General features: G+C 34.9%; 1 protein-coding gene across 2 annotated transcripts in view; it reads left to right on the plus strand.

Annotated features, from left to right (window-relative positions):
* The window catches only part of Rad23 (UV excision repair protein Rad23), a 42,412-nt gene that overhangs the window by 3,358 nt on the left and 25,296 nt on the right, over window positions 1–13,758 (plus strand). For both annotated transcript variants that reach the window (XM_071596064.1, XM_071596065.1), the window contains exons 4-5: window positions 3,521–3,686; window positions 6,962–7,196. In XM_071596064.1, the coding sequence (XP_071452165.1) occupies window positions 3,521–3,686; window positions 6,962–7,196 (401 nt within the window). The remainder of the gene's footprint in view (window positions 1–3,520; window positions 3,687–6,961; window positions 7,197–13,758) is intronic.

Below are 13,758 nucleotides of genomic sequence, written 5' to 3' on the forward strand. Positions count from 1 at the left end.
AAGGGCAATTTGTTAGGATGTTCAGAAAAGATTAGTGAAACCTTGTGAGCTGTGTGCTCTTGTACAGTGTGGAAACATGATTGTTGACACAAGATGACAGGCGTAGATTGGTGGATTTTGAACTGAGGGTGTGGAGAAGGATGAAAAGGTGAAATGGATAGGAAGGGGAACAAATAAAGTGCTAAGTATGGTGGGGAGGAAAGAGAATCATTGGGAGGGATCTAAATGAGATGCTAAAGGTGGATTTGGAGCATTTTGATTGTAGATTAAACGTCAAAGACTGTTATTGAGAGACAAATGTTCAGCGAGCATGCAAAGGATTGGCATATTGAGTGGAAAGTAAGGGAGGAAGGAAGTGTGACAGTTTCAAAGAAGGGTTTATTGTAGTGGTCGATATCAGGTTTTTTGTTAGGAGTGGCAAAGGAATTTATTGTTGTTCAGTCTCTGTCCATCCAAAACCTACATGAAATGATAGACTAATACAGATTTAATGGTAGGATTATAGTGATTATTATTTTTAACTTAGGTTGTTTGTATGTATTTTACTTGAAGGCAAACAATTGTGCTTCAGACCTGTGCAAATTGAATGAGTATAAATGCAGTTAATTGGGGCAACCAAATGCAGCACTTTGAAACAACTGCCTATTTCCTGCACTGAAACTAAGTGGTTCTTATTCATTACTCCATACTTAGAGTAAAAAGGCCATTATATTAAAATATTCTACGGTAGGCATTATTTTTTTCACTTATACTATGTGCCTACTGATGTACTCCTATATATCTAGTTAGGATAAAATATTCCCTGATTAAAGGGTCATGGTGACTTCTCATTCTAAGCTGTAATGAAATTCCATCAATAACCATTAATGTATTTTTATTTCCTGAATAATAGCGATTAAACATGCAAAAAGTTGTCATGGCATGATTAAAATTCACCAAGATGCTTAAAAAAAGTAAAAAAATCTAATGTAGGAATCCGTTACTACAGTCAAGTGGAATTTTACATGGCTTGGTCATGAAATTTAAAATCATTGTTATTAATTCATTATGTATCCATGAATGTTTATGCTACTGGGGAATATGCTCTAATAGTAGTGTATGAAAATTTGGCAGTGACCCTTGTGCATCAGGAATATGAGTTAGTAAAAGTAAAAGCGCAAAACCTTCAATGACAATATTCTATCTTTGAAAGCCTGGAATCAGAAAATATCTAATTGGTGACCACCCTGTACACAGAACTGATTACCTGATAGTATTACTGTCAGAAGTGAAGCGAAAAACATCAGGTAATACCCTGTATAAAACACAACTTTCATAGTTTCTTTTCAATATATTCGAGGGTGTTACATTGTATTATAGACTGGTAGGCTTAGAAATGTAAAAATAGGCTCCAGAATTTTGTCAGAAGGAATTTGTTTATGTATTCCTAGATGTAAGGAAATCCTTTGATTTTATCTTTTATGAAATAAGCTTGACTAACTAGGTATCAAGGATAACACATTCATAGGTTTAAAATCATATCTGAAAGATGGGTTACAATATGTCTAGATTAGAAGTTCTTCTGGAATTGCCGTATTGCCATATCCACTCCAAAATACATGATAAGAAGGCTTACCCCAAGGGTTCAGATTTGGTCCTCTATCGTATCTTATATATACTAATGATTTTGTTAACTGCATGGAAGAAACAATTAAGGAAAATAGACTCGGTTAATGTTGATAATAACATTTCTGAAGTAATGGATACCATTGAACAGGCCAAGAAATTGTTTTTATTAAATAATTTAATTAACAATGATGATAAAACCAAGTTAAAATGTATTTCTTTGAACAAATCCTTAAAAATCAAAACAATGTAGTTATAGTTTTAAGGGAGGCGACTGACAGCTAAGGTCATTTGCACTAATAGTGATGGTTGGGAAGGGAATGATGGAGAGAAACCCGGCATTCCGGTATTAGCTTACACTTGTCAAGAGGGTTGTGGAGTTTAATATCCCATCAGACTGACGTCGTACTCACTCAAAGTGCTCTCCACAAAGCACCTCAAATAGGGATCAGGATACCACTGAAAAATATCTGCCACCTCCAGGATTTGAGCCCGGGCCCTCTCAGTGGGAAGCCTGTGCATTAGCCACAGCACCATCCCGATCACCTCATAACAATATCTCCACCCTTAAAAACACAATATCTTATATCTGCTAGGAAAATCTATATTCTAAGGATAAATGATTGAATTCCAATTAAACTGGAATCCTCACATTGAATCTTTATCTGTAATAAAATCATGCGAGTCACATGCCAGACCTTCACTAAAACATCACTCTTGGCTCTCTACAGGGTGCAGTGCAAAAATCTGGACAAATTAAACAATTTTCCCATAAAAAAATTTGGATTGGATGACGTCGGACATCCTGACAATGTGCTCCTTTGATTGAGTTTTCCTCGCTGGTGTTGCAAAACTTGTTTGCCTTTTCTGACTCATTATACTTGGCGACAACATTATATACTGCTGATCTAAGGCACCCAAAGGACCGAATAATTTTTTTGCAGAATGAACAGTGCCCACTTTAATAATTGTGGCTCTTCAGTTACATTCTGCACATACTCTCAGCATTGCAACTTTTTTGAGGTTATGATCATTCAATACATACGTCAAGCTCATTTGGGTGCCAATGGCGACCTTACATGTGGTAAAAAGTGGCGGGAATTCCAAATTGAATTTTATATATTGTTCGGCCACATGCGCTACACCCTGTAATATGCCAAAATTTATAACATATTTTCATGTAGTATCATTTTCTGGGGACAAGCCTCCAACTTGTGTATTAATGAATTATTAACGATTCAGAGGAGAACCTTCAGAACTCTAAATAAACTGCAACCAACTAGGTCATGCAAGCACTCTTACTCTGAGACAAAATCTTAAAGCTACGAGGTGCCTATATCTTCTGACTATTCTCTGTTCTATTAAACATGGCTTCTACTTCGTCACTCCCTTTTTAGGTACACTTTCCAATAACAGCAGTCGTATAAATGACCTAGACACAATTGCTCATAATTATCCTTCTTGGATAAAAATTTCTTATATGAAGGAATTCAGTACTTCAGCCAACTCCTTGACAAAATTTAAAGAAAATGGTGTATGTATTGTGCTTTTTATTAAAAATATATTATGTGATAAAACCTGTTATTAATTTATCAATCTCACAAATAATATATATTTTTGAATAATAACATATCTACAGCTTCAATTATATTATACTATAGCATGATTCAAACATTGTAAATGTTTCACTGACCTACTTTGTAAAATTGAAGGTTATTAAATATTATTCTTATTATCATCTAAAACCTCTGTGAAGTGGTAGGCTATCATTAATTAATGAAAATAATAAAATATGAAGCCACTAACATATTATTGCTATTATTTTGAATCAGGGCTGTAAAAATACTGGTAGCTTGTGTTAAATACATTAATGGTCCTTTAATATTGGGTAAGTAAATTGTTTTTCTTTTTACAGTGGAAGGGTTTTAGTGGGAGATTCTACCTCTGTAGGACCCACTGAAGGTGAAGCTGGGGGAGGGAGTGGTCATGGTCTAGAAGAAGCAGAGTCAGCGTTGTTGATGGGAGAAGATTATAATCAAATGGTTCGCAATATAATGGACATGGGTTATGAACGTGAACTGGTAAGAAGTTAGATTTAAAAGCAAATGAATAATGTGCACTATTATGTATACCAAGGGGGCTTATATGTAATTTTAATATTGCTGAATTATAGTTATGTGTATTGTTTGCTTTATCATCTATACTTTTATGCTTGCGGTTACCCATCCTCCTAAATTCCCATTTAATTAACTGGTAAACAAACACCATATTACCCCACCCATAAGATGCACCCTGATTATTCAAGTCAGAATTTATGAAAAATACTTGGATCAGGCAGAAAAGATCTAATTAATTTAATATTAGCAATTAATATAAACAAAATTGACTTGCTTTGTTAAAAATTTAGCTGCTACATGTATATCAATATTTATTCATCCTAGAATCTCAGAAATTCATCGTCACTAGGTCAAAGCACCTTTCAGCTGTCTTGTTTCTTCTGAAGCTTAATTAACAAATTCTAGTTTAAATGCAATATGGTATGACAATCTTTTCTCTTAAGATCACATGAGGTTACTATTTTAACTTTTAAAAGATGTTTAGTTTCTGTTATTATTTTGATATTATAAACATTTGTATTAAGAGTAATCATTTTCTATGCCTTTGTGAAACTTTCATACTTACTGGGGTTGAATGCCTATAAACGTGAGTTTATTAGGAGAGGGAATTTTTTTAGGAAGTACTTTGAATGAGATATTAAAACTGTTTGCTACTCCTGGCTCAAAACATTGATTATCAATATTTGTAATAAGGGCAACCACTTTCTATGCCTGATGTAGGAAAAATTTGTAATTCACTCTTGGATCTATCTGTCTCCTTAACCTTAACCTTGTTCTTGAATTAAATGCAAATTGTTGATGTGGGTGCAAGATCAGCCGCACTCAAAGCTTGTTCCTAATTTTCAATGATTTTACTTTTTATTGCTCCAGTTATTTTTGTACTCATGTGGCTGTCTTCTTGCTGATTTTTCTTCATGGACATTTTTAAAACTATGCATAAAATATAATTGAACTTTGCACAAGAAAATCTCAAATAATATTCCTGAACACAAATGTCGAAAAGTGCATGCTCAATAACGACACTAAGATGCTAGCAGGAGTGCTAAACACAAATTGAAGCAGCAGGCGTGCAATTATACCAGGAATTCCCCACTACTTGTTACTCGTTAAGCAAGTCATTTTTAGGGCCAATATTTTCACTCATTATGTAAATTATTCACTATATAAGGTGCTCGTTAAGCGAGATTTCACTGTATGTGGACAACCCAGGGGATAATGGACGCACCTGTCCTACTCCTCCTCCCAAGACCCACCAGTCAGACTCTCCTTTTACCACTGGCACTTGAGCAGTCGGAGACATGTACATATTGTGAATGTGACTCCTATCCCTCTAATCTATCCTACAACCTTTCCGTAGCTCAGTGTTTCTCCTTAACCATCATCTCCCTCATCAATCTCTCCCCTGGATCTGCCAAAATTATGGAGGTGAGAACTATGAAACTACCTTCATGTGGGTGGGCATTTAGAAGTTTTGAATCTCCCTAACTAAACTCTCACCGATAGTCCTTGCCACTTCCTCCTCCTCCCTTCCCAGTACCCCCTTCCACAGCCCTCTCATATCTTCCACTAAAGACACCCAGTTCTAGCTAAAGAAGGCCTAAGAGAAAGTGGAAAAGCTTAAAGTATTATCAAGATTGAACCGAGAAATGCACCAAACCAGCCTCCACAGCGACCACAAAATTACTTTAATTGTCCATGGAGAGCAAGTGCAGCTCCGATCATGCAAATGTTTTTTTTCACTCCCAATTTTTTTGTGCAAAATTAAATTGTCACTCTTTACATACTTAATGACGTGCCTGTGATCTCAACTATTTTGCAAACTTTGATTGCTTGATCACTCAAAAGCATATGGTGGATTTCATCAATCATTTCGGGGAAGTCACTTCTACTGGATGTCCCAGACAATGTTCGCATTTGGGGATATGGCCATGTATAAACTCATTTACCCACCAGTCGCAAACACAGGAGCAGATGTGCCATGAACTTCATCTGACTCAGCTTTAATCTCTTTTAGGATTAAGCCTTTTAAATAGAAATGTTTCATCACTGCATGGAACTAACATTTTTTCCATTTTTCTTAATAAGCCAAAGTCTTTTTAAAAAAATTTGTTTTCTCAGGTGTAACTTTATGGAATTTGCACTAGATGATCTAAATTTCATTATATTTCAATAAGCAAAAGTCTGTTGCTTTAATGGACTATGAAAATAGAACCATGTGATCAATACAGCTTAAGCCCTACCAGCAGTCTAATAAGAGTTGAGGCTTACTAAAAGAAAAAATTTTCCAATGCGATAAGCACCATCTCTTGGAACTTCTATGGAATTAATAACAACTATGTATATATCATTATGACTCAAATTTACATGGACAACTATTGTCATTTTTCAGAAGTCAAGCTCTTCTTTGTTTAAATGAAAACTTGATTAGTTGTATTAATAATTACATAAATGGAATAATTCATTAAAGGACTCATTACATTTTTTTCAGTGATACTTATGATATGCTACCGACTCAATGTTAGTAGAAATTTTGCATTATATATTATTAAATTAAGTATTTTTCATATTTCGATAGAATTTTCTAATGCTTAGTAGGTTTACTAATACATTATATGGAGTAATTAGAAGTCAATGGCAATCAATTTAATATAAGATTTGTGGGTGGAAGGAGGAGGTGGAAGCTGATTAGTAGTGTGAAAAAAAACACTAGATGATCTAAATTTCACCTTATCTGGATAATCCCTGGCCTGGTGTAGACCAGTTTAGCTAATGGTCAAATTATTTTGAATTTCCTTTGGCTGAACATTAGGCAGACTTATTATCTCTTATGTTGTGAATTACCATATTTTCTTCAGCTATGTTTGTTTATTGTGTTCTTCCTTATTAGTGTTAATTGGTACTGGTGCCCACAATAACCTATACAGAATTTTCCCAAGTTTTGGTTTTAATTTTGACATAGACTGTTACACATAAATGAAACTAGTGTTGATAGAATAACTTCCTAGCTGCATCATGTTTCTTAAAAACTTTTTGTCTCAAAAGAATTCGGAAAAAGAAATTGGGTACTTGTGCAGTCTTTCCTGAAAATTATTGAGCATTTTTCCTCTGGTTCTGCCAGCCAGAAAAAATTTGGTTTATATGGTCATCTGAAATTGTCAGAGAATTCAGTAAGTGATTAACTTTAAAGTATGTGCAGAATGCGTGCAAGCAATTCAATAATCTCTTTTTTTTTGTCTCAGGTTGAAGAAGCTCTAAGGGCTAGTTTTAATAACCCAGACAGAGCTGTGGAATATCTCCTCACTGGTATACCATCTTCTCTTTTGGATGACCTTCCTCCGTCTTCATCTCCCGCATCTGGTGGAGGGACGACCACAGGGGCAGCCCTTGGTGCAGCTTTGGCCAGTATCCACAGAGATTCTGATTCATCTTCATCACCACCTCCTACTGGTGAAATACCAGCTGGTGATGCACAAGGTACGCTTGAGATTTATTTGGTGTGTCACTCTGACCAATAAAGTAACTTGACGAATGGTATTTTAAAACTAATATCCGTAATATTATGAAATATTTAAAATTTTGGAGAATTAGGTGCACGCCATTGTTATATTACAGCAAACCAGAAGGTAGGTTTAAATTAGTTTTCTTTCTTGTAGATGTGACTTTTCAGCATGTGTAATTTCAAGGTTACTTGCATATAGATAGAATGTGTGCCTTCAATATTCCCTTGTTTTCTTAAAAACTGCATCAGTGATATCAAAACTGTTAGAGTACAAATTATACTGGCATATTTAATTTACCCATCTAGTCATGGAGTCATGCACTCATAACTGGACCAAGTCCTCCTATGGAAAATAGGTGAATGTGAGAAGGCCACGTTCTCTTGTTTTATTGAAGTATTAATGCTTCAACTTATTAACTTCAAGGTTCTCATTTTATATATTATTTGCAGCTGATATTCTGTAGTTGAAAGCATCTGGAGAAAAACACCCAGTGTCACATTATGAAACCTTTAAATAGTGGGATTTTTTGCGATACATTGTAGCATTGGTATGAGAAGAATTTAAAAATCCTTAACCTACTATGCAATGTTAAGGAAACATAATTCAAACATTATCAGTAAAGTATCTTATGGTAGTCTAAGAGCATCTAAGAGGATTTTAGTAAATGATGCATATGACTTATAAGAAGCCATGATATATTAAATTCCATTTGGTTGATAACCGTAAAAAATATCATCTGCATAGAATGCAAGGTAAGTAAATTTTCTCAATAATTTGTTTATTTAGACTAGACATTTATCATGCAGCCGACATATATGATACAGCCTACATATATGGGTTTACATATTTCAATTGGCAAAGAAATTGTTTGTGTGTTTCAATTGAAAAGGAAAAAAAAATGTTATCATCATCATATTTTCTTTGATTTTTAATGGGCAGTTGTAATATTAAAGGTTGGAAGCGTAGCCTAATAGATGTGTATATAAGTGATTATTTACAGAAAAACAAATCTCCCATATCAAGTCACCTGAAGGTTAAGTGACCAATCAAGGAAAGGGGGTAGGGAGTGGGAGAGGGTATAGGTAAAGTGTAGAGCAGGAGCCTCAAACAGTTGAGTTGACTCTCCACAGAGGGTTGATGGTGGTGTTAGATAGGGGAAGTGAATAGGAGATGAGAAATTACTGGGTGTAAAGACAGATTACTGGGTGTAAAGGACATCAAGGAGAAGGGAATGTAAGGGAAACACACCGTCATCAACCAGGAATCCATTTGTGGATTGTGGAGGACCCCTTGTGGAGAGTCAACTCAACTGTTTGTGGCTCCTGCTCTACACTTTACTGATACCCTCTCCCACTCCCTACCCCCTTTCCTTGGTTGGTCAATATCCTCCCCCCCCCCTCCCTTTCTCCCAAGTTCTCCCTCCCTCTACTTTAACACCACACCTCCAATCCACCCTTAACCACCCCCTCCCACTGCATCCATGCATATATGAATACCAAAAAGTCCAGTATATTGTACCTGATGATGCCGGATATTTAACTAAATCAGTAATTTTTGAAATAAATGTCAGTGGAACTTGCAAAGCTGTTATTATTCACTTTTCATCATGAAGTTCCATCAAATTGAGCCGAAAACCTTAGAATTCATCAGCATCTCTATTTACATCACAAGTCTCATTTTCTTATTTTTATTGATCAACTTGCTCTCTTAAAAATACATCATCTTTAACAGTCAATTTTATATGTATTTCAAATTGTGATGTTATTCCCCAGTTAGTTATGCCGCTACCATTTCAGCTCCCCAATTTCACTGCAAAACTTTAAGATAAGCTTTATTTTAATGAATTCAATTTGCTGCCTCTTTTCCAAAAGCATTCCTCTGCACTGTCATTTGAAGTGCTCACATAAAACACAAAATCAGTCATTGCCACTAATTGCTGGTAAATGAACTAAGCCTTTTATATCTTATTTCATTACATTAATTTCTTCTCTTTCAAGGAGTTAAAAGGAACTTAACTGCCACAAAAGATGAAGTTTGCCTAAAGGTTAATAACCATTGGTGGGCGAGTTTAATGATTTGGTCTATCAGTCCATATTGTCAGGGAAATTCTCCAATTTGGACCTAGAAAATGTCAATGTTTCAATTTTTGAAATATATATACACATAGTGCCCTACCCTACCTTCTCAAGAGGAGTGGTGGAAGTTAAGTTAGGGTCCAGCTTTAAAGGTCCCCTTGAATTTAAGGAAGAAATAAATTTCATAGTACCATATTTTCCCATCGGTAACGCGTCCCTTATGTATATAGTGCACCCAGAACTCTGAAGTTATCGTGAATTTGTGTAGATGCCGCGGTCTCAGAGCTTCATAGTTATCTTAAATGTGTATAGATCTGTGTGCATCTGTATATACATATATGCGAGTAAAAATTGTGTATAGTGTGTGTAAAAATATGTCTATATCGGATGTGTGTGTGTCAAAATAAGTCCATGTTTAGATTTTTTCAATTTTCATTACATAATTCGCATCGTAATTTTTTCGATCATCTGAACATTTTGTATAGATTATGCGCGGGTTATTGATGGGAAAATACGGTAATAACATTCGTGAGCAAAATTGATTTTCTGAGGATAATCTAAAGGTCATTGTTTATTATAAAGTGATGATATATACCTATTTGCTTTATTGATTTAGCAGTTTAAATTTACTGTCTGGTGAAGCGTTTAAAATATGTATGGCTAATTCTTGAATTATGTGACTAAATGTACTTTTTTTTAACAATTAAGCCTAATGAATGTTTAGTCTTAATTTTATGTTCCATGGTTTTATTATAGCAATTATTTTATTAATTTGGGATGTCAAATACAGGACAATCCTCATAAATACAGCAAATGTTTGCATGAAATCCTTCCCAAAAGAGCACTCCCTACTGATTTAAGTGTAATAGAAGATGCATATATGAAAAATTTATGCATGTGGTCACCATGATCCAGTGAAGATTAATTATTTTTTGCTGTTGTGTAATATTCATAGAGTTGTTTTTATAGCTTATAAATAGAAAAGAATGTTGAATTTCAAAAAACCCCTCTTATATTTGCATTAGTGTATCAAGGATTGATTCAGGATTGTGAAACCAGTTACCACTGCAATGTTGTTTAATTTTGGTTGTAACTGCTGCAATGCTCCAGGAAACAAGTTGAAATATATGATGGTTTAGCCATGACCTGCAAATAGTAGGCCACATTTAAACCTTATTTCATGCTGGATACCATTTATAAATCAAGTAAAATCAGTGAGGGAAGGGGCAGGATGGGCTTGCCAATGATAACAAAGACTATATAGCTTTGAGAAATGCTTTGTCAATTTATTATTGCACTTTAATAATTAAAAAAATATTCCTGGGAATGGAATAACATGGTCACGGCTTGGAAGATATTGCACTAAATACCCAGTCACGGACAGAAGAGCTCTGTGGTATAATCAAGGATGCAGGCAAATGTACTGCAACTTAGCTAATTAATTTCACTGGTGCTGTTTTGATAAAATGTTCATTCATACCCTTCTCAGTCTTTACCTTTATTCTTCTATCAGCCTTATCCCATTCCAATGGGATCAATATTCCCATCTTTGATCCTTTTCTTCCTTTCCTCCATATCTAGGGCTTCCTACCTTCTCTACCATCTCCCCTCAGATCCCAGTCTTCCTTCTATCTTAAGTAGTGCTTTCCTCTTATCTGGAACTTTCAACTCCACTGTTTTTCCAACATTCTTTACTCTATCACTTTTAATGTACAAACCATCTTAACCTTCTTTCCTCTACCTTTTTACAAATAGGCCTGTGATCTTCATGGCACAAAAGCCTGACCATGACTGGCTGCACACATGTGCATGCATGCACACACACCCATACTTATCAACAGACGAGTCGATAAGAATGTGTGTATGTCCTGTTACCCATGGATGTTGTTACCCACACATGCCCATATCACATGTTTTGGGACATTGGGGCATTTGCTAATATCAAGGCAATAATTCTTTTCGATGTCATAGACAAACTCCTTTACATGAAACCAAAATAGGTGGTTGAAGGTATGATAGCTTAATGATATTACGAAAACTGGAAGGTATAATACTTTATCTTGCTCCTCTAATGTTTCAGAATATCTGATGTTGACAATATGGCTAATAGTTTTTATCATGTACCACCAAGTGGTATTTGTAGATTACCTATAAGCATGTGATCATGTAGATTTCAAATGTTAATTTAAGGATACTGCTGGGAAAGCCCAATTATACATTTTTTCTAGTTCATGTAATATGTGCTAGGTCTGACACTGTAAAGTCCACTATTTTCAAGTAATTTCCAATAACAGCTGTCAGGATGTTCAAAATGGCATATGCAACCTCTTTTAACTGTTACTAAAGATAACATGCATAGCTCTCTAATTAATGTAGAATTATAGGTACAAATATTTGAATATGATAAGCTATAGGAAAACTAATATTTTGGATCTTTCTTCTCAATGCCATATTTACCATTTCAACAATGAGGTGTGATGCATTTACTGTTTTTTTAAAGGTTCAGTGAAACAATCTTCTACTAGTTTTACTGCATTAGTATGGGGATAAGTTATAATCAGTTTAAATGGCCCATTGTTTTAAAAAGTAGTCTTTTAAATAATCTTAAAAACTCACGTCTCTAGTACCTGAAAATTTCTTTAGGAAAAGAAAGGAGATACTGGGATGGATAGCATTGTATTTGTTAAAAATTTGCTTGGATGGTACTTCAGCTTGAAAATTCCTGCTCATAAAGCTTGTTGAACCAAAGAAGTAGCATTTTTAATCATTTTACAATATGGCCCAACCTATTGTTCCCGTTTCTTCTTCTCTTTTGATTGTATCAGCAATTAAAGCAGCTTGTAGCCAGGTTGTATAACTTTGCAACATAAAAGAATGATGCATGTTCAAATGCTAGGGATAAATATTGGACATTCAACTATTATCATTTCATCTCATGGTATTTGTGTAATACATGAAAATCTCCGGTTAATGAAGCTGTTTAAGTTTTTTTGAAGTTATTAAAATCGTAAGAGGTGGAAATAGGAGTTGTTACATTTAGTACGCAAATTCATTGTGTTATTATTACAGATTTGGTGTTTAGTTTTACAAACTACGTATGTGTAGTAAGCATATTTAAAACTATATCTTGAGCCAACAGAAAATTACTTGCAGTATTTTATTTTCAGGTATAATCTAAAAATAATTCTAAGAGTAATACAGCAGTTAATTTTCAACTGGCATTGATGTAGCAATTGATAATTGGACAATTTATGGCTTTTCTTTTATTTATGTGATCTGAGGGGTTTTCTTAAATATTAAATTTTTTTTATCTCCAGTGCATTAAATCTAATTTTAGCTAGAGTTAATGGAAGCAATTGTGCATTCCCAAAAACATCTGCCTTAGATATGTGCGTCGTTCAATAAGTCCTTAGGACAAATAGAAAAATAAACTATTTTGGTTAGATATGTAGATTTTATATTTTGGTGGACCTTGGTGATGGCGGGGTTACATCCTCGCCTGCCAACCCAGAGGTCATGGGTTTGATTCCTGCCTAGGAAGGTTTTTCTCCATCAAGAGCTTAGGTGTTTGTAATTGTTTCTATTGTTATACATATCATTGTTAAAAGTCTGATGTTAAGGCCAAACTGCTGTTTTGAGATTAATGCAAAGTAAAGATCTTTTTTATTTTTCCACATAACCTCCTCTTAAATGGATACACTTTTTCCAGCATTTCTCCAACATTTTTAAGCGAACCAGAAGGTAGGATTTCAGAAGATCCTAAGAATAGGCATCGTCATTGGTGATGAACTCCTTGTTTGACGAGAATCGTTTTCTGCGAGCCAATTTTTCAAGTTTGGAATATAAAGAAGTCACTGGGGGCTAAATCGGGTGAATTCGGTGGTTGTTGTAGTAATTTATTTATTCAAATCTAAGACCCCCTTTTTTTTTGTAATTCTTCCCCTCAAAAATTGGGGTGTGTCTTAGATTTGTAGGTTAAGATCGGATGTAAGAATGGGCGAAGTGCAACGTATGCAACCCACACAACAGCGCTATATAACTTCCACATGTCACAGTGCTGTGCCAGTATACGTGTAGGCTTATTACGATGAGGCATGATGGAAATGAAACAAATGTCTTAGTAATTGATTTCTAAAGGAAATTGAGTGAAAGCACAATACTGGAAAATTTGGTACAAGGTAACGTCATTGTTTATGTTGCTTTGATTCATTTTTTCGATGCAATTTTATGTAACCCCCTTAATTGTTGTCTTCTTTGTCTGAAATGCTGGACGAATCACTTTGCTTCCGCTGAACATCTGAACAAAAAAAAAGGTGCATGTAAATGTGTTTTGTGAAGCTGGAGGAAGGGACAGACAGAGTTATAACATACGGGTATTGAAAACACGTGTACTTCTATCATCCTTGTTATCAAAGACTCTGTCTTCATTATCTTACTCCCAAAGGACGTCATCTTCTGTGC

The sequence above is a fragment of the Hetaerina americana genome, unplaced genomic scaffold (genome assembly GCF_022747635.1).
Source record: "Hetaerina americana unplaced genomic scaffold, ioHetAmer1.1.p SCAF_74, whole genome shotgun sequence".
Classification (NCBI taxonomy): Eukaryota; Metazoa; Arthropoda; class Insecta; order Odonata; family Calopterygidae; genus Hetaerina; species Hetaerina americana.